The 24,167-nt window shown below is 37.0% G+C and overlaps 1 protein-coding gene across 4 annotated transcripts in view; it reads left to right on the top strand.

Annotated features, from left to right (window-relative positions):
* Positions 1-24,167, top strand: part of LTN1 (listerin E3 ubiquitin protein ligase 1) — a 65,111-nt gene that overhangs the window by 13,065 nt on the left and 27,879 nt on the right. For 3 of the 4 annotated variants that reach the window (XM_034948302.3, XM_008965765.4, XM_034948304.3), the window contains 10 exons: positions 8,729-8,902; positions 9,431-9,621; positions 10,589-10,724; positions 13,014-13,823; positions 14,288-14,329; positions 19,491-19,680; positions 20,510-20,749; positions 21,670-21,823; positions 22,733-22,877; positions 23,262-23,448. In XM_034948302.3, the coding sequence (XP_034804193.3) occupies positions 8,729-8,902; positions 9,431-9,621; positions 10,589-10,724; positions 13,014-13,823; positions 14,288-14,329; positions 19,491-19,680; positions 20,510-20,749; positions 21,670-21,823; positions 22,733-22,877; positions 23,262-23,448 (2,269 nt within the window). Of the gene's footprint in view, positions 1-6,609; positions 8,551-8,728; positions 8,903-9,430; positions 9,622-10,588; positions 10,725-13,013; positions 13,824-14,287; positions 14,330-19,490; positions 19,681-20,509; positions 20,750-21,669; positions 21,824-22,732; positions 22,878-23,261; positions 23,449-24,167 lie in introns of those variants that run through there. The other variant, XM_034948303.3, reaches the window with a different exon arrangement.

Here is a 24,167-nt window from a genome sequence, read left to right as displayed (position 1 = left end):
TCAACCTCAGCTGGGAATGTGCACGTGGGTGACTCAGATTTTTTGCCATTCTATGCATGTCCACAAATGACTGCAAGACACTGCAAGTTTTTTGTTTATTTTTCCAGATGGAGTTTCGCTCTTGTCACCCAGGTTGGAGTGCAATGGCGTGATCTAGACTCACTGCAACCTCTGCCTCCTGGGTTTGAGTGATTCTCCTGCCTCAGCCTCCCAAGTAGCTGGGATTACAGGTGCCCACCAGCACGCCTGGCTGATTTTTAAATATTTTTAGTAGAGACAGGGTTTCACCACGTTGGCCAGGCTGGTCTCAAACTCCTAACCTCAGATGATCCACCCACCTCGGCCTCCCAAAGTGCTGGGATTACAGGTGTGAGTCACCGTGCCCGGCCTAAGACACTGCAAGTTTTGTTTTTGGGGTTACAAATTAATTTTAGCAAGTAGGTGAATTGGCAAACATGGGATTTGTGAGGATTGACTGTATTTTTGAAAAACGTGCTTTTGTGTGTGCTTGAGTTTTTAATTCACATAAATGATGCTGTTATATTTTATTCCATTTATTACTTTTTCTTTATTGCTTTTTCAAAAAAGATCCATCATGTTCCTGTATGTACATCTGATTCATGACTTCTAACTGCCTTGTAGTATTCAGAAGTTTGCATGTACCTATTCATTTAACCTGCCCATTCCTCCAGTGATAGATCCTGATTGCCTCCAACTCCTTGCCTTCACAAGTAATGCAGCAATGAACATCTTCATTCATGTGTCCTTGGATCTTAAGAAATTATCTGAATTGCTGAGTCAGTGAAGTGTGTGCATACCTAATTTCCTAAAATAGTGCCAGATTGCTCTCCTGAAGGGCTGCATTACTCTAGACTCAACCATCAGTACGTGATGACTCCTATACTGCATAACCTTATATTCTAGCCATCACTAGGCAGCATTCAGCTGCTACTACATAACCTTATATTCTAGCCATCACTAGGCAGCATTCAGCTGCTACTACATAACCTTATATTCTAGCCTTCAGTAGGCAGCATTCAGCTGCTACTACATAACCTTATATTCTAGCCTTCAGTAGGCAACATTCAGCTGCTTAATTTTTCATCAGCCTAATAGGAATTCAGGTGATATCTCTCTTTAACTGGAATTACTTTCCTTATTGGTGATTTTGCATCTCTTCAAGAATTTTTAGCGTTTTTGTTTTTGTGTTTCTTGTTCATTTTTCCTTTTTTGGAGTTCTCTTTTTCTTTTTATGCAGGAGTCCCTTTTATAATCTAAATATTAGTCTTTTTGTCTTTTTTAAAAATTCTAATCTCATGACAGATTATCTTTTGTCATTTTTAGGCAATGCAAAAAAGCTCCCATTCTGTCATCTCTCCCATGTGTCTTATGTCAGAAAGAAATCTTAATTTTGATGTGTTCAAAGTCACTGATTTTTGCCTTATGAAGGCTACTCCCACCTTTAAGTCATAAAGATATTCTTATATTTTGAATTTTTTAGCTTTATAGTTGTAGGCTTTATATGCAGTTTTACCTTTCATATAAAATCTTCACTTCATCAATAATCTACCTTTTCATTTCGTGTTAAGTATAGATCTAGTTACATTTTTCTTCATATATGGTGAGTCAGTTTTCCTAACATTACCTAGTAAACTGTTTATTTTTTTTCCCTGTTGATCTGTGGTCATGCCGTTACAAGACATTAAGTTCTTATATATTGCTGGGCACAGTGGCTTATGCCAGTAATCCCAGAACTTCGAGAGGCCAAGGCAGGTGGGTCACTTGAGCCCATGAGTTCCAAACCAGCCTGGACAACATGGCAAGACCCTGTCTCTACAAAAAAATAATTAAAAAATTAGTTGGGTGTGGTGGCACACCCCTATTGTCCCATCTACTTGGAGACTGAGGCAGGAGGATCGCTTGATCCCAGGAAGTCAAGGCTGCAGCGAGCCATGATTGTGCCACTGCACTCCAGCCTAGGGGAAGAGCAGGAACCTATTTAAAAAAAAAAAATTCATACATTCAGAAATTTGCCCTAAATTATGTTCTGATGCATTGGTCTCTGTTTCTTGTTATACCAGTGCCACTGTCAGTATGACATTATGATATGTCTTTTTTTTTTTTTTGAGACAGAGTCTTACTCTGTCACCTAGGCTGAAGTGCAGTGGCACGATCTCAGCTCACTGCAACCTCTACCTCCCAGGTTCAAGCAATTCTCCTCCCTTAGCCTCCCGAGTAGCTTGGCACTCAGGTGCCCACCACCACGCCTGGCTAATTTTTGTATTTTTTAGTAGAGACGGGGTTTTGTCATGTTGGCCAGGCTGTTTTCTTGAGACAGAGTTTCACTCGGTCACTTGGACTGGAGTATAGTGGCTCAATCTCAACTCACTGCAACCTCCGCCTCCCAGGTTCAAGCTGTTCTCCTGCCTCAGCCTCCCGAGTAGCTGGGATTAGAGGCGCCTGTCACCATGCCCAGATAATTTATGTATTTTTACTAGAAATGGAGTTTCACCATGTTGGGCAGGCTGGTCTCAAACTCCTGACCTCAGGTGATCTGCCCGCCTCAGCCTCCCATTTGGGATTACAGGCATGAGCCACTGTGCCTGGCCTTATGATATGTCCTAATACCTGCTCAGGTTAGTCACATATTTTGGGTTGTATTCTTTTTTTTTTTTTTTTTTTTTTTTTTTTGAGATGGAGTCTCACTCTGTTGCCCAGGCTGGAATGCAGCGTCACGATCTCAGCTCACTGCAACCTCCACCTCCTGGGTTCAAGCGATTCTCCTGCCTCAGCCTCTCGAGTAGCTGGGATTACAGGTGCCTGCCACCACGCCCAGCTAATTTTTGTATTTTTAGTAGAGACAGGGTTTTGCCGTGTTGGCCAGACTGGTCTCGAACTCCTGACCTCAGGTGATCCACCTGCCTCGGCCTCCCAGAGTGCTGGGATTACATGCATGAACCACTGCACCTGGCCAGAACTTTATTCTTTCATAAAAATTTCAGTAAATTTGGGCTGAGCGTGGTGGCTCATGCCTGTAACTCCAGACCTTTGGGAGGCCAAGGTGGGAGGATGACTTGAGGCCAGGAGTTTGAGACCAGCCTGCATGACATAGTTAGACCCCATCTAAAAAATGTAAAAAAATTAGCTAGACACAGTGGGGAGTGCTAGTAGTCCTAAGTACTTGGGAAGTTGTGGTGGGAGGATCACTTGGGCCTGGGAGATTGAGGCTGCAGTGAGCTTTGATTGCGCTGCCACTGCACTCCAGCCTAGGCAATAGAGTGAGATCCTGTCTCAACAAAACAAATTCCAGTACATTTATTGAATTTCTCAAAAAACGTCTAACTAGAATTTTAATTGGGGTTGTACTCAATTTATAGACCAATATGGAGAAACTTGCTTTCTTTATGTTGTTGAGTCTTCCTATCCATGAACTTCTCATCTCTTTCAATTTTTTTTTTTTTTTTTTTGAGACAGAGTCTCACTTTGTTGCCCACACTGGAGTGCCGTGGTATCATCTTGGCTCACTGCAACCTCTGCCTCTTGGGTTCAAGTGATTCTCCTGCCTCAGCCTCCCAAGTAGCTGGAATTACAAGCGCGTGCCACCATGCCCAGCTAATTTTTGAACTTTTAGTAGAGACAGGGTCTCACTGTGTTGGCCAAGCTGGTCTCAAACTCCTGACCTCAAATGATCCACCAGGCTTGGCCTCCCAAAGTGCTGGGAATACAGGTGTGAGCCACCATGCCTGGCCTCTCTCAATTTATTTGGGTACTTTAAAATATCCTATAATAATTCTAAAAAAATCAACTTTTTTGAAGTATAATTTGCACACAGTCCTGTAAAATGCAGCCATTTTTACAGTTTAAGTTTTGACAGATGTATACACCTGTCTACATGTATATATACTTATATAACCACTACAATAAAGAAATAGAACTTTTTTTTTTTTTTACCCAAAATGCATTCCTTTTGTCCTTCCAAGTCATCCTCTGCCTTTATCCCAGGCAGTCATTGATTTGCCTCCCATCACTACAGATTAGATTTGTCTTTTCTATGCTGTCATATAAATGGAGCTAGACATTACTATCTAGCTTCTTTTGCTTAGTGTAATGTTTTAAGATTCATTCATGTTGTTGCATATATCAGCAGTCCATTTTATTGTTTAGTTTTGTACAGTTTTCGTGTGAACATATGTTTTTATCTTTCTTGAGTAAGGAGAGGAATTGATATGTCATATGGTAAGTATATGTTTATAGGAAGCTACCAAGATGTTTTCTAAAGTTGTAGTACTCCTACCAGCAATGTGTGAGATTTTTAGTTGCTCCATATCCTCATGTTTCATATTGTCAGCCGTTTTAATTTAGGTCATTCTCCTGGGTATGAGATCAGGGATTGCAATAGCTCGTGTGTCAAATCTGGCACATCTGTTTTTGTTTTTTTCATCCCCATGGACACGAGGGAAACATCTATTTTTGTAAATAGTTTTATGTATCATCTATGGCTACTTTACTTCTACAAAGCAGAGCTAAGTAGTTGCAACAGAGACGACATGGCCTGCAAACCCTAATATATTTACTCTGTATCTCCCTATGGAAAATGTTTACTGACCTCTGGAATAGAGGTTTCTCATTGTGGTTTTAATTTGCATTTCCCTGATGACTAATGATGTTGAATATCTTTTAATATGTTTATGGGCCATTTGTATATCTTCTTTTTGGAGGTGTCTGTTGTAATCTTTTGCTTATTTTTTATTTCATAAATTTTTTATTCCTAGAACTTCCACTTGGTTTTTTATATTTTCTGTTTCTTAGATGAAATTGTCTATTTTTTCCCCATTCATCCTCATCGTATTTTCCTTTACCTTGTTGAGTATAGTTTTAATAGCTTTTTAAAATCCATGTCTGATAACATCTGGGTCATCTTGGGGTTGACATCAGTTAACTGTCTTATCCTTTGTGATGAGACCACATTTTTGTGTCTCTTGGTATGTTGACTAATTTAAGATTGTATACTGGACATTGTGAATGTTATGTTTTGGAGACTGGATTATTTTATATTTATCCAAAGGGTATTTTTTTTTTTGTTAGGAGGCAGTTAACTTGATTAGACTCATACCAAACCATTATGCCTGTGGTGGGAAATGGCTTAGCTCTCAGTTCATTTCTTGTTTTAGCTTTAAGCTGCTTCTAGTTTACTTGAGGCCAGGAATTCAAGACCAGCCTGTGCAACATAGTTAGACTCATATCTCTAAAAAAAATTTAAAAATTAGCTGGGCATAGTGGAGTGCACATGCATGGTTCAGAGATAAGCTATAGATCTAGGCTGTTAAAATACAGAATATAGGGGTTCCTTTCTGTGGCCCTCTCCTTTCTAGAGTCCCCCATCACTCTCCTGCGTCATCCCGCATTATCCTGGCCTTCTTTCCTGGTTCTTCTAGTTCCTCTGGCCAGAAAGATGTCAGTCTTTCTACTGAAGTTGTAGCTGGTCCTGTGCCTTTGTGATGGCAACCACAGCCACGTTTGGGCAAAGCTGCAAAAGTTGGGATCTCAATCTACATGGATCACTTACTCCCAGTTTGATTCTCTTCTAAAATGCATCTGTATTTCAGTCTCCAGAGTCCTCAGGTAGTTGTTTTTTGTGTGTGTTTTATCCACAGAGCCTCCTTTTTAGGAGGACTGATATATTGGGCTCTCACTCATCCGTATTTTTTGGTCCATTTTAAAATTGCAGTTTGGTTATTTTTGAGTTGCAAGTGTGCTGTATTTATCCTGAGTAGAAGCATGTGTCAGATAAAAGTATGATGAATGATTTCTTCCAGTATATGGCTTGCCTTTTAATTTCATTAGTGTTTTTGAAGAGTAGATGTTTTAATTTTGATGAAGCTTAATTGATCATTTTTCTTTTATGGTTGGGCTTTTTGATGAAGCTTAATTGATCATTTTTCTTTTATGGTTGTGCTTTTTGATGTCTTATTTTTTATTTTTACTATTTGAATGGCCAGTTAATAGATTGATGTCTTATCTAAGAAATCTTTGCCCAAGTTTGCAAAGATTTTCTATATTTTATTTTAGAAGTTTTATAGGTTAGCTCCATGTAGTGGATTTAGAGGTTTTTTTTGCATATAAACTGAAGGTGAGAGTCAAAATTAATTTTTTGGTTATGTAGTATTCAGTTGCTGAAAGACTATCCCATCCTTATTCTGACATCTTTGTCAGAATTCACTTGACCATATATGTACAACTTTAATTTTAGACTCTGTTCTGTCCACTGATCTGTATGTCTATCCTTACACCCAATACCATGCACTTGATTATGAATGTTTTATATTGTGTTGAAAACTTCCAACTTTGTTCTTTTTCAAAATTCTTTTGGTTATCTTAGGTCTTTTGCATTCTAGAATAATGTTTTACAATCTGTTCAGTCCTTATGGTTTTTGTTTCTTTCATGAATGAATGCTTGATTTCTAAGCAAAGCAAAATTTTCTTGATTTTTCTGATGTTTTACGATCAAAGTTTCTCGGCATAGCTAGAAGTTTGCTGTCTTTATCAATGTCATGTCTTTTAAAATACTTTGCTAACTTTGATTTGGTAATATTTTATATAAAATATACATAAAATATTTTGTGGGGTTAGATATGTATGTATTTTTAAATCTCACAAAATATTATACTCTCAATCTTTGTTTAGATTTGCCTATATATTTGTTGCTTTGTGTCAGAAGGTGTTTTTATTTTGCCCTCATTCTTTTTTTTTTTTTTTTTTTTTTTGGGACGGAGTCTTGCTTTGTCACCCAGGCTGGAGTGCAGTGGTGCAATCTGGGCACATTGCAACCTCCGCCTTCCGGATTCAAGTGATTTTTGTGCCTCAGCCTCCCAAATCCTGGGATTACAAGCATGTGCCACCATGCCTGGCTAATTTTTGTATTTTTAGTAGAGATGGGGTTTTGCTATGTTGGCCAGCCCAGTCTTGAACTCCTGGCTTTAAGTGATCTTCCCGCCTCAGCCTCCCAAAGTTCTGGGATTACAGATGTGAGCCACCATGCCCGGCCTTCATCCTCATTCTTGAAAGACATATTTGCTGAGTACAGGATTTTATGTTGGTAGTTATTTTTGTGTTGAAGATACTATTCCATGTCTTCTGATTAAATTATTGCTGTCAAAATTAACTATCAATCTTATTGTCCTTCTTTTGAAGGTGGTTTATCTTTCTCCTTGGGCTACTTTTAAGATTTTCTCCTTGTGTTTTCCCAGTTGCATAATGTGTCTTTGTGTGGATTTCCTTTATGTATCCTGCTTGGGATTTGTTGGACTTTTTGAATCTTTGACTTGGTGTATTTCATTGGCTCTGTAAAATTCTCAGCTATTATCTCTAGGTATTTCCTTCCTCATTCTTCTCTTGTTTTGGGATTCTGATTAAATAGATATTAAACCTCACTTTATCCTGATTGTTGCTCATGGTGTCTTATTTTCTGTTTGTTTGGCTATAATGGAGGCCCCAAATGAAGGCTTCTGCTACTAAAGAGGATTTGTGTTTTTGTCTCTCCGTGATGCTTTGCGGATAATTTCTTTTGCTCGGTCTTCTAGTTCACTGATTCTCTCTTATTTGTATCTAACCTCCAGCTGTCTTAGTCCATTCAGGCTACTTTAACAAAATACAGTCAGCCTTCCATATCTGCAGGTTCTGCATGTGTGGATTCAATCAACTGTAGATGAGGAACCCGTGGATATGGAGGGCCGACTATATTACGCCATTTTATGTCAGGGACATTTTATGTAATTCCTGAGAATTTGGTATATGTGTGGGGGTGGGAGGGTGGGATGTCCTTGATCCAATCCCCTGCAGGTACCAAGGGATAAACTGTACCTTAGATGGAGTAATTTGTAAATAATAAAAATTTATTTCTCACGGTTCTATAGGCTGGAGATTTCAAGATCAAGGTGCCAGCAGATTCAGTGTCTGGTGAGGGTTGCTTTCTCTGTTTCAAAGATGGCTCCTTTTTGCTGTGTCCTCACATGGCAGAAGGAGTAAACATGGTCTCTCATACCCTTTTGTAAGGGCCATCTGATCCTATTCATGAGGGTAGTGCTCTCAAGACCTAATCATCTCCTAGAGTCCTCGATTCTTAATACTATCACACTGGTGATTAAGTTTCAACATATTAATTTTGGAGGGAGACATTCAGACCATTGCATTGTTCTTAAACTATGAGTTGAGCTTTAAGTTTTAATTATTTTTAGTTGAGTAATTGTGCTTGATCTTTTTCAGATCTGCTCTGCTTTTTCCAGGATCCTTTTTCGTACAAGTTTTTTAAAACTTTTGTTCCTTTAAATATAATAAGCATTGTATTATAGAATTTGTGACTGATCATTCTAAGATTTAAAGTCTCAGATCTTTTATTTCTCCTGATTGTTGCTCATGGTGTCTTATTTTCTGTTTGTTTGGCTATAATGGAGGCCCCAAATGAAGGCTTCTGCTACTAAAGAGGATTTGTGTTTGCTTCAGTCAAAGAAAGAGAAAGTTGAATTAATTCTTTCAGCCTTCACTTTTGCCTTGGTAATTCCTTATGCCTTTTCAGCCATTTCATACTCTTAAGATTTTAAAAAGTATTTTTTCTAGCTATTTTAGTTTTCTTAGTGGGAGGGTTAGTGTGAATAATCTACTATTACCATAAATTAAAAATCTTATCAAGTTTTACTGGGTTTTAATTTAATTCAGCTTTGCATTCTTTTAGATTCGCTCAGCTTATTTTGAGTTAGTTTCTGCATTGTGCCAGCGCATTCCACAGTTGATGAAAGAGGAAGCATCCAAAGTGAGCCCATCAGTTCTACTTAGCATTGATGACAGTGACCCAATTGTCTGCCCAGCTCTCTGGGAAGCTGTACTCTATACACTTACAACTATTGAGGTATGTAAGAGAGGCACATTTAGTACACTGAGGAATGAACCTATGAGATAAGAATATCCAAAACTTACTGGGAAAATGCTTTCTTGGAAATAAAATAATCTAAACTTGGCATAAATCTTAAAGTGACTAAAATGGCATAGAGTTTTTATTTTATTTTGTTTTGCCAGTATTAATTATTCTTTAAACCTTATGTGGCCTAGTGCAGTCACCATAACTGAATTTTATATTTAAGATGAAATATAATTAAGATTGAAATATAATTGTCCCTTTTAGAAAGCAGCTTTTATAGAAATAGAAGTTAAATAATTATTTCTAATCAATACTTTATTGTAAGCATGTCGAATATATGATCATTATATGTAATACATTTATAATTTCAGTTTTAGTTTTTAATGGTGGTGAAAGATTTTAGCTTTTTTTAGGTAAAATACTTGGTTTTTCTTTTTGAGAGTCTATATGTTTTCTCTTTTAATTGAGAAAAGTATGTTTATGATCTCTAATTACTACTATAATCTTTTGTTTGGTTAGGACTGTTGGCTTCATGTAAATGCAAAAAAGAGTGTGTTTCCCAAGCTATCAACTGTGATTCGTGAAGGTGGTCGGGGTCTAGCTACTGTCATGTATCCTTACCTTCTGCCATTCATCAGCAAGCTCCCTCAGTCCATCACAAATCCAAAGTTGGATTTCTTCAAAAATTTCCTCACGTCTCTAGTTGCTGGGTAAGTAATTTAAATTTTTGATTTTTAAAACAAAACAGATTTTCTTGTTTTTATACTCATTTTCTTTCTTACTTAAATTTCTCCAAGTTGTTTTACTATTCATTAAATACTTTTAAAGTTTTCAGAGAATTACAATTGATATTTTTTTCTTGAGTACGTTCAAGACTTCAGTGGTAGCACACAGCAGGAAGTTAGATAAATAAGGTAAAGCTCCTAGTTGGAAATAGGTCAACTAGGCTATTTTTCAAATTAGCCATTTTTTTAACAGCAGAATGTGCTAACCAATTGCACCACAGACACATGTAACCATTTTTTATTTTTTATGTTGATAAATACAAATGCCTAAATGCAGAAAATTAGCCAGTGAAATTTTTAAAACATCAACAACTTTAACTACTATAGATGTTTAAATTCACACTTAAAAAACTGTTTCAGTACATTTGTTGAACTTAGAAGATACATCATTTTACTAATGATTACAAATTTTTTTTACTACACCATTATCTTTATTTGGTTAATAAGTTATCTCGAATTTGCAGGTGGATTGGTCCATGAATAGAAAATTAATATCTCGGCTAGGCGTGGTGCCTCACAGCTGTAATCCTAGCACAGGCCACAGTGGGAGGATTGCTTGAGGCCAGGAGTTCAAGACCAGCCTGGTCAAGATAGTAAGACCCTATTTCTAAAAAAAAAAAAAAAAAAAAAATAGAAGAAGGAGAAGAAAAAGGAAATATTCTCTTATTTTTATTTTTTACTGATACATTTTTTGAAAAACTTTTTCAAAGTTTTTAAGTTCATATTCTCATTGGGCTATATGTATTTTCGTTGGTATTTAATTTGTAGTTTAAGAAACTGCTTTAAAAATGTTTCTTCTGTCATGATGCCTTTTTGAGGTCTTTATTTTGATAATTCTGAGTTCTTGTTTCTTCTTCATGAAAGAGTAATCCAGTTATTAATTATTTCTTAGGCTGTCAACAGAGAGAACTAAAACCAGCTCTTCAGAGTCCTCGGCAGTAATATCTGCTTTTTTTGAATGCTTACGTTTTATAATGCAGCAAAACTTAGGTGAGGAAGAGATTGAACAGATGCTCGTCAATGATCAGGTATCTATAATGTAAAAGTCGTCAGTCTCTTTGCATACTGATTATGTAGGATCAAGCTCATTGTGTCTTGTTGCCATTTACAGTAATAAGCCTTCCTTGTAAAAATTTTATTTTTATAATTTACCAATTGAGTGATGTGTATTTCTGACCAGGTAAGTAAAAATTCCATACTCTCAGTTGCTAGCATGGTATGATACCTAAGAAACTAATCAGTGTCTGGATGCAAAAATCCCTTTTTTTTTTTGAGACAAAGTTTCGCTCTTTGTTGCCCAGGCTGGAGTACAATGACGCGATCTCAGCTCACTGCAACCTCTGCCTCCCGGGTTCAAGCTATTCTCCTGCCTCAGCCTCCCAAGTAGCTGGGATTACAGGCACCCGCCACCACACCCAGCTAATTTTTGTATTTTTAGTAGAGACGGCGTTTCACCATGTTGGCCAGGCTGGTCGAGAACTGCTGACCTCAGGTGATCTACCCGCCTCGGCTTCACAAAGTGCTGGGATTACAGGTGTGAGCCACCGCGCCCGGCCTGTAAAACCCTGTTTTAGAAAGATGTAGTGCAGGCTGGGCGTCGTGGCTCACGCCTGTAATCCCAGCACTTTGGGAGGCCGAGGTGGGTGGATCACCTGAGGTTGGGGGTTCAAGACCAGCCTGACCAACATAGAGAAACCCCATCTCTACTAAAAATACAAAATTAGCCAGGTGTGGTGGTGCATGCCTGTAATCCCAGCTACTCAGGAGGCTGGAGAATTGCTTGAACCTGGGAGGCAGTGGTTGCAGTGAGCCGAAATTGTGCCATTGCACTCCAGCCTGGTCAACAAGAGTGAAACTCCATCTCAGAAAAAAAAAAAAAAAAAGATGTAATGCAAAGCAGAATTCTGAAGTTGCTATTTATGATCTTTTGTAGTAAGTTTAAATAAATCATGAAGCAATCATCTTGTTAATTCTAAAATACTCAAATTATGCTTTGTGAAAGTTTGGCTTGGCTTTTAGAACCAGAGATGAGAGAAGGTTATGGAATATGGTTCTTTACAGTAGGAAATTAGTGAGATTATAGAAGCCCAGGTCTTAGGATGTCTCTACCCTTATTTTTGTAATTTAGGAAATAGGATTCCGCACTCTGTGGGTCCTAGGTATCTTTCATGTTGACTTATAGTCTCATATCTTAGATTTGCCTATAGTTAAGGCAGAAAAGCAAAACACTTAAATCCAGAAGATGCAAAGAAAACTAGATTGTTAATGACCAAGAATCCCAGTCAATTTTATCATGAAAAAGGAATAATTGAGGTGAAATCATTAAGCTCTTGTATGATATGAAAGGGATCTTTAGGTTAACTTTTTCAGAGTTCTAGGGGAAAATTTATGTTTTTCAGTTATTAAATATGAAATAGTGTTTTACAAATACTTTGTTTAAATTTTCTCTTGAAAATTGAACTTTTCAATTTTTTACCTTCTGTGAGTGGAAAAAACAGTTTTTCCTCTATTCTCACATCATAGTAATCAACACAGAAGACTTCTGTGACCAAATATGTGGAGATTTCTCCCACCCAGCAAGCAGTCAGTTCTGCAGCAGATACCAGCTATGTGTCCTCCAATTCAATTCTGACTATCTACCTGGAGATAGTGTCAGATCTCACTGGCTTAGGACTCAGTCCCACAAGACCGCTCCCCACTTCTGATGCCAATCGCAAGCCCCAGGCTGTTTTACCTGGGCTTCTGACCAACCAGCTGTACATCTAAATCAGGGATCCCATGACCCCCTCCTGGGGTTTGCTTAATTTGCTAGACTGTCTCACAGAACTCAGAGAAACAATTTACCAGTTTATTATAAATGATATTACAAAGGATACAAATGAAGACATGCACACGGTGAGATACGGGAAGGGGTGAAGAACTTCCACACCCTCCCTGGGTGCGCTATCCTCCAGGAACCTCCACATGTTCAGCTATCTGAAAGCTCCCTGAATGCTGTCTTTCTTGCATTTTTATGGAGGCTTCATTACTAGGCATGAATGATTAAGTAATTGCCACTGGTGATCAGCTTAACCTTTAGCTACCTTTCTATCCCTGGAGGTTGGGTAGGTATTGAAAGTTCTAGCCCTTTAATCCTGCCTTGGTCTTTCTGGTGATCAGCCCCCATCCTGCTATATAGGTGCTGCCAGCCATCAATCAACCCATTAGCTTACGAAATGATATCACTTTGGAGATTCCAAGGATTTTAGAGTTGTGTGCCAGGAGATGGGGGTTGAAGACCAAATATATATTTTATGATATTCTACCTTTTCTTTCAGTTGATCCCTTTTATTGATGCAGTTCTCAAAGACCCAGGGTTGCAACATGGGCAGCTATTTAACCATTTAGCAGAAACTCTAAGTTCCTGGGAAGCCAAAGCAGACACGGAAAAAGATGAAAAAACAGCTCACAACTTGGAGAATGTACTGATACATTTCTGGGAAAGACTGTCAGAGATCTGTGTTGTGAAAATCAGTGAGCCAGAAGCTGATGTTGAGTCCGTTTTGGGTGTATCTAACCTATTACAGGTGCTTCAGAAGCCGAAGAGCTCATTGAAGTCAAATAAAAAAAAAAATGGTAAGGTTAGATTTGCTGATGAGATACTTGAAAGCAATAAAGAGAATGAAAAATGTGTATCTTCAGAAGGAGAGAAGATTGAAGGCTGGGAATTAACAACTGAACCTTCTCTCACTCATAATTCTTCAGGCCTTTTGTCTCCTCTAAGGAAAAAACCTTTGGAAGACTTAGTCTGTAAACTCGCAGATATAAGTATTAATTATGTCAATGAACGAAAGTCAGAGCAACATCTAAGGTTTCTTTCTACTCTGCTTGACTCCTTTTCTTCAAGCCGAGTATTTAAAATGCTACTTGGTGATGAAAAACAGAGTATTGTCCAAGCCAAACCTCTTGAAATAGCCAAGCTTGTACAAAAAAATCCTGCGGTGCAGTTTTTATACCAGAAACTGATAGGTTGGCTAAATGAAGATCAAAGGAAGGATTTTGGTTTCCTGGTGGACATTTTGTACAGTGCTCTCCGGTGCTGTGACAATGATATGGAAAGAAAAAAAGTCTTGGATGATCTAACCAAGGTATTCCTGTTGTATATCTTTTCAAACTATTTGAATAATAGATGAGTAGAATGAGCCTGCTTATTGTTTTCTGGTTGTTTCTTCACTGTGAGTGCCAATTTTAGGACAAGCAATATATTCTTGATCATGATTTGGGAAGTATCTAGGGCTGCTGGGTAGATGTTCAGCAGTACCAGGGTGATAAATACTTGTAATTAAAAGGTGAATTCTTTTAATCTATACATTTAAAAAGTTGGATAAGAACATTTTAGTTTTGTATTGGTTACATGGGTACTTCATTTACTTTTTAAAAGTTTTAGCTGGGCATGTTGGCACATGCATGTAGTCCCAGCTACTCAGGAGGCTGAGGTGAGACATTGGCTTGAGCCCATGAGTTCTGGACTAGCCTGGGCAACATAGCAAAACCCCATCTCAAACAAAAAGTTGTTCTAGCAGATTGTTTCTAACTCTTTTTCTTTTTTCAGGTGGACTTGAAATGGAATTCTCTTCTTAAGATTATTGAAAAGGTATCTTAGGGATTTTTTTTCTTTTTTTTTTTTTGTATTTATGGGAATAGAAATATTATAACCGTAGTCCTATTTACACAATAAATATGGTCAGATAGTCAGGTTCTGTGTTAGAGAACTTCCTCATTATTGTAACTTTCTTCCTATAATGTGGGAAGATATTTGTTCTTTTCCTTTCCTGTAGTAGTATTTTTCTGGTTAGTAATATTAGGGAAAAATGAACAGGCTCTGGAAAATCCAGTGTTTCTTTCCTAGAAGGTAACAAAGGCAGATTTAAACATTTTATTATCTTTTAATTAAAGCTACAACTTTCTGCTGTTATTCTAGTTACTTTTTCTACTGCAGAAATGGATTGGTGTTTCTAGCTTTGGGTAGAACACATGAGAAAATTAAGTTTTCTCTACTCTGGAACACTATGTAGGTAAATAAAAATCTTCCAGTCTTTGTGTGATTGCCACTGACTAAGAAAATTAGTGGTAAGAATAATGAAAAGAAATGAAAGAACATAAACAAGTTACAAATTTTCAAAACGGCTTAAGTATTCTTTCCTAATGAGGATGTAAATGTTATAACTAACACTTTTCCAACTGTAGAGATGTTATGACTAGCTACCTGAAATTCTTACTCCTTTTTAAAGCATTTTCAAATTATTTTTCTGTTTTCATAGCTAACTCTTGAATTTGCATGTTTTTTTCTATTTTTTAAATTGTAGTAAAAAAAACACATAGCATGAAATTTACCATCTTAACCATTTCTAAATGTACAGTTCAGTAGCATCAAGTATATTTACATCATTGTGCAGTTTCCATAACTTAATTCATCTTGCAAAACTGAAACCCTGTATCCATTAAACAGTAACTCCCCATTTTCCCCATAGTTTTATTTTTACAAAATAAATACAGAATATTTATTATTTTTCAATGAGGAATATGACTTATCAGGCACACTATTTGCCTTAGTTTATCTAGTGCCTTCTCTCCCTGTAGCCAAGTTACATGAAGAGCTAAATTATCAGAAAGCTCCTTGATAAGCCTTGATTCAGAGCAGGGGGTGCAAATAATTTGATAAGAGTAGACTAATGTATCCATTTCCAACTTAGGAATGTACCTGCCGTGAAGTGCAAATACTCACATCTGTGTGGAAGAAAATCCTCTTCCTGAGCAGTGATTGGAAGTTCCTAGCCAGTGTTTGCTGCCTGCGCTTCCATGACTCACTAGCCTCCTCATCTCCTTACAGCTAGGCAGCTTCTTTCATTAGATATGTTCTTACTGGCATATCTGAGGCATCGTAAGTTCAGTTCCACACCACAGCAATAAAGCAAGTTACACAAGTATTTTGGATTGCCAGTGCATATAAAAGTTGTGTACACTATAGTCTATTAAGTGTGCAATAACATTATATCTGAAAACCAATGTACATATCTTAATTTAAAATTAATTTATTGCTAAACAGTGCTAATGATCATCTGAGCCTTCAGCGAGTTGTAATCATTTTGCTGATGGAGAGTCTTGCCTCGATGTTCATGGCTGCTGACTGACCAGGGTGGTGGTATCTGAAGGCTGGAGTGGCTGTGACAATTTCTTAAAATAAGGACAATAGTGCAGTTTGCTGCATTGATTGACTCTTCCTTTCATGAAAGATTTCTCTGTAGCATATGATGCTGTTTGATAGCATTTTACCCAAAGAAGAACTTCTTTCAAAATTGGAGTCAATCCTTTCAAACCCCGCCACTGCTGTATCATCTAAGTTTATGTAATATTCTACATCCTTTGTGGTCACGTCAACAATGTTCACGGCATTTCACCGGAGTAGATTCCACCTCAAGAAACCACTTTCTTATCTGTAAGAAGGAACTCCTCATCCATCCACATTTTATTATGACATTGCAGCATTTCAGTCACATCTTGAGGCTTCATGTCTCATTCTAGTTCTTTGCCTCTTTCCTCCACATCTGCAGTTACTTCCTACACTAAAGTCTTGAACCTCTCAAAGTCATCCATGAGGGTTGGAATCAACTTCTCAACTCCTATTAATGTTGCTATTTTAGCCTTTTCCCATGGTTCATGAATGTCTTCATGGCATCTAAAATGGTGAGTTTTTTCCAGAAGGTTTTCAGTGGACTTTGCCCAGATCCATCAGAGGAATCACTGTCTATGGCTGCTATAGCTTAATGAAATGTATTTCTTAAATATTAAGACTTGAAAGTTAAAATTACTCTGATTCATGGGCTGCAGAATGGATGTTGTGTTAGCAGGCATGAAAACAACATTAATTTCCTTGTACATCTCCATCAGAGGTCTTGGGTTACCCAGGTGCATTGTCAATGAGTAGTAATATTTCTACTTATTGTAGAATTTTTTTCTTTTTTTCCTTCGTTTTTCCAACAGTGGACTTAAGATATTCAATAAACCACGCTATAAACGTGCTGTAATTTAGTCCTTGTTATTCCACTTATAGAGCACAGGCAAAGTAGATTTAGCATAAGGTTAAGAACCCTGGGATTTTTAAAATGAGAAATAAGCATTGGCTTCAACTTAAAGTTACCAGCTATATTAGCCCCTAACGAGAGTCAGCCAGTCCTTTGAAACTTGGAAGCCAGGCATTGACTTCTTGCTAGCTATGAGAGTCTTAGATGGCATCTTCTTCTAATATGTGACTGTTTTACCTCCACTGAAAATCTGTTTAGTGTAGCCACCTTCATTATTAATCTTAGCTAGATCTTCTGTATAACGTGCTGCAGCTTCTACATCAGCACTTGCTGCTTCACCTTGTACTTTTGTATTGTGGAGATGGTTTCTTCTTTTAAACCTCATGAACCACGCTTTGCTAGCGTCAGTCTTTTCTTGTGCAGCTTCCTCACCTCTCAGCCTTCATAGAATTAAAGAGAATTAGGGCCTTGCTCTGGATTCGGTTTTGGCTTAAGGGAATGTTGTGGCTCGTTTGATCTTCTGTCTGGACCATTAAAACTTTGTCCATATCAGCAGTAAGTCTGTGTCACTTTCTGTTACTCTTGGGCTCGCAGGAGTGGCACTTTTAATTTCCTTCAATAACTTTTCCTTTGCATTCACAACTTGGCTGTTTGGCACAAGAGGCCTAGTTTTCCACCTCTCTTGGCTTTCAACATGCCTTCCTTGCTAAGCTTCATCATTTCTAGCTTTTGTTTTAAAGTGAGAGATGTGTGACTCTTCCTTCCACTTGAACATTTAGAGGCCATTGTAGTGTAATTAACTGGCCCAATTTCAGCATTGTTGTGTCTAAGGGAATAGGGAGGCCTAAGGACAGAGAAGAGAGATTAGGGAATGGTCGGTCAGCGGGGCAGTCAGAACACACACACAATATTTGTTGATTAAGTTTGCCCTCTTAAATGGCAATGGTTTGTGGCACCCCCAAACATTACAATCGTAACATCAAAAGTCACTGATTGCAGATCACTATAACAGACATAATAATGAAAAAGTTTGAGATATTGTGAGAATTACCAAAATGTGACACAGAGACACAAAATGAGCATATATTGTTGTAAAATGGTGCCAATAAACTTGCTCAATGCAGGGTTGCCACAAATCTTCAATTTTTAAAATTGCAGCATTTACAAAGCCCAGTAAATATTAAGCCCAATAAAACGAGGTATGCCTATACATTATGTTGAATTTCTTATCTTGCTAACTCGAGAGGCATTTTATTCAGAAGTTTATTTTGTTTACCAGGATTCTGCAGAATAGATTGGTTTTACTTGGCAAACTACACTGGGAAAGCAGGTATCACAGCCATCTAAACTCTAAAGTAGTTTTTCTTGTTTTATGGAACCTTAATACTTTATGAGCAGAGTCTTAAAATCATCTTTTTTTTTTTTGAGACAGAGGCTCACTGTGTTGCCCAGCAGGCTGGAGTGCAATTGCAACATCTCGGCTGACTGCAACTTCTGCCTCCCGGGTTCAAGTGATTCTCCTGCCTCAGCCTCCCGAGTAGCTGGGATTATAGGCACCTGCCACTATGCCCAGCTAATTTTTGAATTTTTAGTAGAGACAAGGTTTCACCGTGTTGGTTGGTCAGGCTGGTCTTAAAGTCATCTTTTAAAAAACCCATCAATTAAAAAACAGATTTGAGTTTTGGAACCAGAAAAGGACCTTAGAGATTTTCTAAGTTAATCTTTCCAACTTTCAAATTAGGAGATAGGCCCACGTTGATTAAAAGATTTGTCCAAGGTCATAGGCTAGTTAGTGATAAAGCTTGGACTAAAATATAAGCTCTGGTTACCTACAATTTTTAAATAAAAGGATAAAGTTTTCCAAGCACTACCCAATCTGCACTTGGATTTTTTTTTTCTTCCAGATTGCTTTGAAATGAACCAAGTTGCAAATTCCTTACTTCTCAGCCCTTAAAGCAAAAGAAGCTCTGGGAACATGGATCAGCATGCTTTAGGGGTGGATTTACAGTTTTTTTTTTTCTTGCTTCCCCACCTCATGAAAATAAGTTGCTGTCAGATATCTGGCCCTAGTAACTCTATATCAGAGAATTTGGGGAAATAAATCCCATTGTTCATATTGAAGTAATTTACCATTATTATACATTAATTGTTCTTTAATTTTAGCAAAATTAATGAACAAAAATTTATAGAGCATTTATAAATCTATCTTCAAAATTTATTCATTATTCATTGAACATATCTACAGTGTTGATAGCAGGTATCAAAGAAGTTTAAGACAGTCTCTACTCCCAAGGAACTTACAATCTCATTGGAAAGACAAGATATACACAGATGAAACATTTAAATAATTATACAATCCAGTAAGTGCTTTAGAAATTCAGAGAAAAGCAGTGATCATTGTGGGCTGGAGTGGATGGGGAGACTCCATAAAGTAGGTGGGATTTGTACTGATTTTCAAAGAATGGATGGGATTTTAAGTTAAAAAAAAAAAGGTGGGGTGGGGGAATATTTATGGCTGGGAAGGTAACATAGCAAAGCATGGAAGTGAACATCATACAGGCTTAGTGGGGAACAGGGAGGATACCAGTCTTCCTAGAACTTCAGGAGGAGGAGGAGGGGGGGTAGAATTGGAGCCATGATAACGAAGGGATAGTAATATGGTACAAGTAATATTTTGGACAGAGAGAGTATTTGATCTTGCTGTTAATCTTTGCTTTAATTTTATGGTTTTAGGCATGTCCTAGTTCAGATAAACATGCTTTAGTAACTCCTTGGCTCAAAGGCGATATCCTTGGTGAGAAATTGGTCAACTTGGCAGATTGTCTTTGTAATGAGGACTTGGAATCCAGGGTATCTTCAGAATCTCACTTCTCAGAAAGATGGACTCTTCTAAGCTTGGTATTATCCCAACATGTTAAAAATGGTAGGACAAATATGGCTTTTGTTTTCTAATGGGGAATAGTCCATTTCACCTTTGTGGGGGATTGCTTGGGGCTCAGCTTACGTGTTATTGGTTAAAAATAACAGGACTTACTCATTCAAATTTTTTTTTTTCTTTTCTTTTTTCTTTTTTTTTTTTTTTTGAGACTGAGTCTCCCTCTGTCGTCTAGGCTGGAGTGCAGTGGTGTGATCTTGGCTTACAACATCTGGGTTCAAGTGATTCTTGTGCCTCAGCTTCCCAAGTAGTTGGGACTACAGGTGCATGCCACCATGCCTGGCTAAATTTTATATTTTTAGTAGAGATGGGGTTTCACTGTGTTGGCCAGGCTGGTCTCGAACTCCTCACCTCAGGTGATCTGTCTGCCTCAGCCTCCCAAAGTGCTGGGATTACAGACGTGAGCCGCTGCGCCCAGCTCATTTACATATCTTAATATTGTAAGCACCCTAATTGTTTATTAATCTTCATACCATGACTTAGAAGATATTTAATATTTTTAGTTCTATATCCTAAAGGGTTTTTTTTTTTAACTCATAAAGTTGACTCATGACTTAAAGGGTTTTCAGTGTAGCAAACTTGCTCACCCTAACTGCAGAACCATTTCTGTTTTCTACTTAATTTAAAACTGCCTTTTTTACTTGAGGGCCTTTATGTGTGAGAGAATGTGTTGATTTGTTGATAAAATTTTGTCTAATACATAAACACCATTTTAAAATCCAGGAGAGACCTATAGAATTATTAATCCAAAGTAAGATATTTAAAAATACACGTTAATATTTTTATTTTTTGTCTGTTTGAACCTTTTTTTCTCTAGATTACTTGATTGGAGATGTATATGTTGAAAGAATCATTGTTAAACTTCATGAAACTTTATTCAAAACAAAGAAATTATCAGAAGCTGAAAATAGTGACTCATCAGTGTCTTTTATCTGTGATGTGGCCTATAACTATTTCAGCTCAGCGAAAGGATGCTTGCTAATGCCATCATCTGAAGATTTATTATTAACTCTATTTCAGTTATGTGCTCAGAGCAAAGAAAAAACACATTTGCCAGGTAATAGCCTACTGCTCAAATGTTTTGTTGGGAATCTCCGGCTCTGACCTTCATAGTGAGTGTAAGTGCCCAGGATTTATTAATTGAATCATAATGTGTTTGAAAGTTTAAAGCATTTTGAGTAAAGGGCTACAGTCTTAAACACTTTCAGCTTTAGAAAGCAAGTTAAAGATGTACGTAGATGTTATTTCTAAAGATCTCACTTGATATTCAAAGAAATTTGGAATGAGCCATAATTGATTAGGTAGAATCTTAGTCCATTCAGCAGTTCTGGCATGTTCCTTAATTTCTTGATGTCTTAGTTTCCTCATTTGTAAAAGGGGTATAATAATATCCCTTTATTATAGTAGAAACATTCAATCTTTGGTGTATATCAAAATAGAATTGAAATTATCTTTTTAAGGACTATATTCTTGCCTTATATGCTAATTCAGACTTATTTGTGAAAGGAACATAAAAAAATACTATCTATAGAGAGCTCTCCTCCTCCCACCCTTCATTCTTTCCTTTCTTTTTTTCTTTCCTTCTTCCTTCCTCTTTCTCTCTCTCTCTTTTTTTTCTGCCCATCATTGGCTACCAACCCTTTCTTAAATACTAACTTCTGTATTTGGAAAAGGTGTAATAATTTTTTTAAAAATGTCTCCAAAGGGACAACTCTTGTAAATAAGTTCAAGCATAAAAAATGTAACTTTAAAAATCTTACCATTTTACATTTATATGATACGTGCTAGCTTGTATGATTGCATGTTTATGACACAGTTGCTTTGTTTGGCAATTGAATTTTGAATGGCAATTTAAAATTTTTCTTTTTTAAATGGTATTTAAAAAAATCTCAGATCTGTAGGGTTGTTTCAAACATTTTGTGCTGATTAGAGTTAATTCAGTGAGATTACAAATTCCTGTTGACATCTTGATTTTAGATTTTCTTATCTGTAAACTGAAAAATACTTGGCTCTCTGGTGTAAATTTATTGGTTCATCAAACTGACAGTTCATATAAAGAGAGTACCTTCCTACATTTGTCTGCTCTGTGGCTGAAGAACCAAGTTCAGGCTTCATCTTTGGATATCAACAGGTAACCTTTTTTGAGCTTGGTTTCAGTGTCTCTTTTGTACTTGAACAGTGTCCTTAAATTAGATTCCATGATCAGTGTGAGTGCCTATGAAAAACGACTTGTAGGGCTCGTCCCTATAATCCCAGCTACTCAGTAGGCTGAGGTGGGAGGATCAGTTGAGACCTCCAGGAGTTTGAGACCAGCCTGAGCAACATAGTAAGATGCCATCTCTTAAAAAAAAGAGAAATGAAAAGTGACTTGTTAGGTAACAAATCTATAGGACTCTTATGAAAAGACCCAAACAAATTTTTCCAAAACCATTTTGTTTCAATGACCGTCCATTTAAACTGCCAGTTAATTGAAGGATAATTTGCTATAACATACCTGCTGGACTCATAACTTATAGACAGTAAAGTGATGGTGATACTATCCTTTGTCATAGGCTGGTGTGCATTGTAGCCTCTCATGGTCACCACATGTACTGATTGTTCTTGGTTATTTATTTTTGGGGGACAGGTAGGCAGTGTTTTAAGATGTTGAATTGCAAGTATATTTTACATCTCATACCTAAATCCATATAATAAAGGAGAAGAGAGAATGCATTTAGAGGATATTGGGTTTAGGTAAAATAGTGCTGCATTTCATAAGGTAGCTATATTTCTGAAATACCTGGTCTGAAATAGGTCAGGTCCTCTTCATTCTGAGATAGATAGGAAGCAACACTAGATTTCAAATGATAAATATTGGATTACCTCCCCAGTTTGACTGTTATGTTGGTGTGTCATCGGTGGGGGAACGTCACTTACCTCTTTTTATTTTCATCATTTCTTTTTGTTCAGGTGAGCTATTATAGGGTATTTAATATGTATTGGGGTATTCAAACTAGTCATAGCGTAACTACAACAGTTAAGTTCTCTGCATTATTTTTAGTCTCCAAGTCCTCTTGTCTGCTGTTGATGATTTGCTAAATACACTTCTAGAGAGTGAAGATTCTTATCTTATGGGAGTTTATATTGGAAGTGTAATGCCGAACGACAGTGAATGGGAAAAGATGAGGCAGTCTCTTCCTATGCAGGTATTTTTGAAATTGAAGAGTACATATCTCATTCTGAAGTTTGGATTTCATGCAAGCTTGAATATTTTTATTTTATTTTGGGGAAGAAAAACATAAAATGAATATTTTGCTTTGCTTTGATGTCTTTGTATGCTCATATACTGGATGTTTGCTTTTTGCAAGACACCATTTGACAGTGGCAGTGGCCATGGTACAAAGACTTAGGACCTAGTTCTGTACTTAAGGAGTCTTAAAGAAATACACATGTTGATAATTTCCTGTAAAAGAAAACAAACTTCTAGGTTTCTGTGGTTTTGGTAATAAATATTCTCACAACTTCATTTTTGTTCAGTCTCAGTTGCTTAGGTAATAAATAATTTTGTATATGACGTGTTCTTTCCACAGTGGTTACATAGACCTCTTTTAGAGGGAAGATTGAGTTTGAATTATGAATGTTTCAAAACAGATTTTAAGGAACAGGACATAAAGGCACTTCCCAGCCATTTGTGTACTTCAGCATTATTGAGCAAAATGGTCTTAATTGCACTGAGAAAGGAAACAGTCTTAGAAAATAATGAGCTCGAGAAAATAAGTAAGTATATATGAGTATTTACATATAACATAATGCATGAATGAATATAATTTTGAAATAATCTTGATTATACTGCAATTTAAATTTTTAATTCAAGAATCTTCAGCTTTCTTTTTCCTATTTTAATGATGAGAACCTTGAAGTTACTTAAGTGGTGAATGTGAAATTGCAAATTAGATACGAATATATTGGAATCTTGCTATAATCTTGTTAACTGTGGATCGTAATTTGGTGTTAGCTACTCAGGCTGTCATGACATCAATATAAACAGATCCTGTGGCGCATACCCTAAAGAAAATGTGTGAGGCTTTGGTGTTTTATCAAGGATTCAGAATTTTCTGTTGATTAAAAAAAAATTGATACCTGATAATTTTACATATTTATGGGGTACATGTGATATTTTGATATATACATAGAATGTGTAGTGATCAAATCAGGCTAAGCAGGATATCCATCACCTCAAACATTTGTCATTTCTTTGTGTTGAGAACATTTCAAGTCTTCTAGTTATTTTGCAATATTAATCATTGTTAACTATGGTCATCCTACTGTGTTATTGAATACTAGGTCATATATCTTCTCTCTCACTGTATTTTGGTACCCATTCACCGACCTCTCTTCATCCCCTGCTCTCTCTGACCCTTCTCAGGGTAACCATCAGTCTACTATAGTATTCTATCTTCATGAGATCCACTTTTTTAGCTCCCATATACAAATTA

Source organism: Pan paniscus, chromosome 22, assembly GCF_029289425.2.
Source record: "Pan paniscus chromosome 22, NHGRI_mPanPan1-v2.0_pri, whole genome shotgun sequence".
In the NCBI taxonomy this organism is placed as follows: domain Eukaryota; kingdom Metazoa; phylum Chordata; class Mammalia; order Primates; family Hominidae; genus Pan; species Pan paniscus.
The sequence above is the reverse complement of the archived record's forward strand: the minus strand, read 5'-3'. Positions and strand labels throughout refer to the sequence as shown.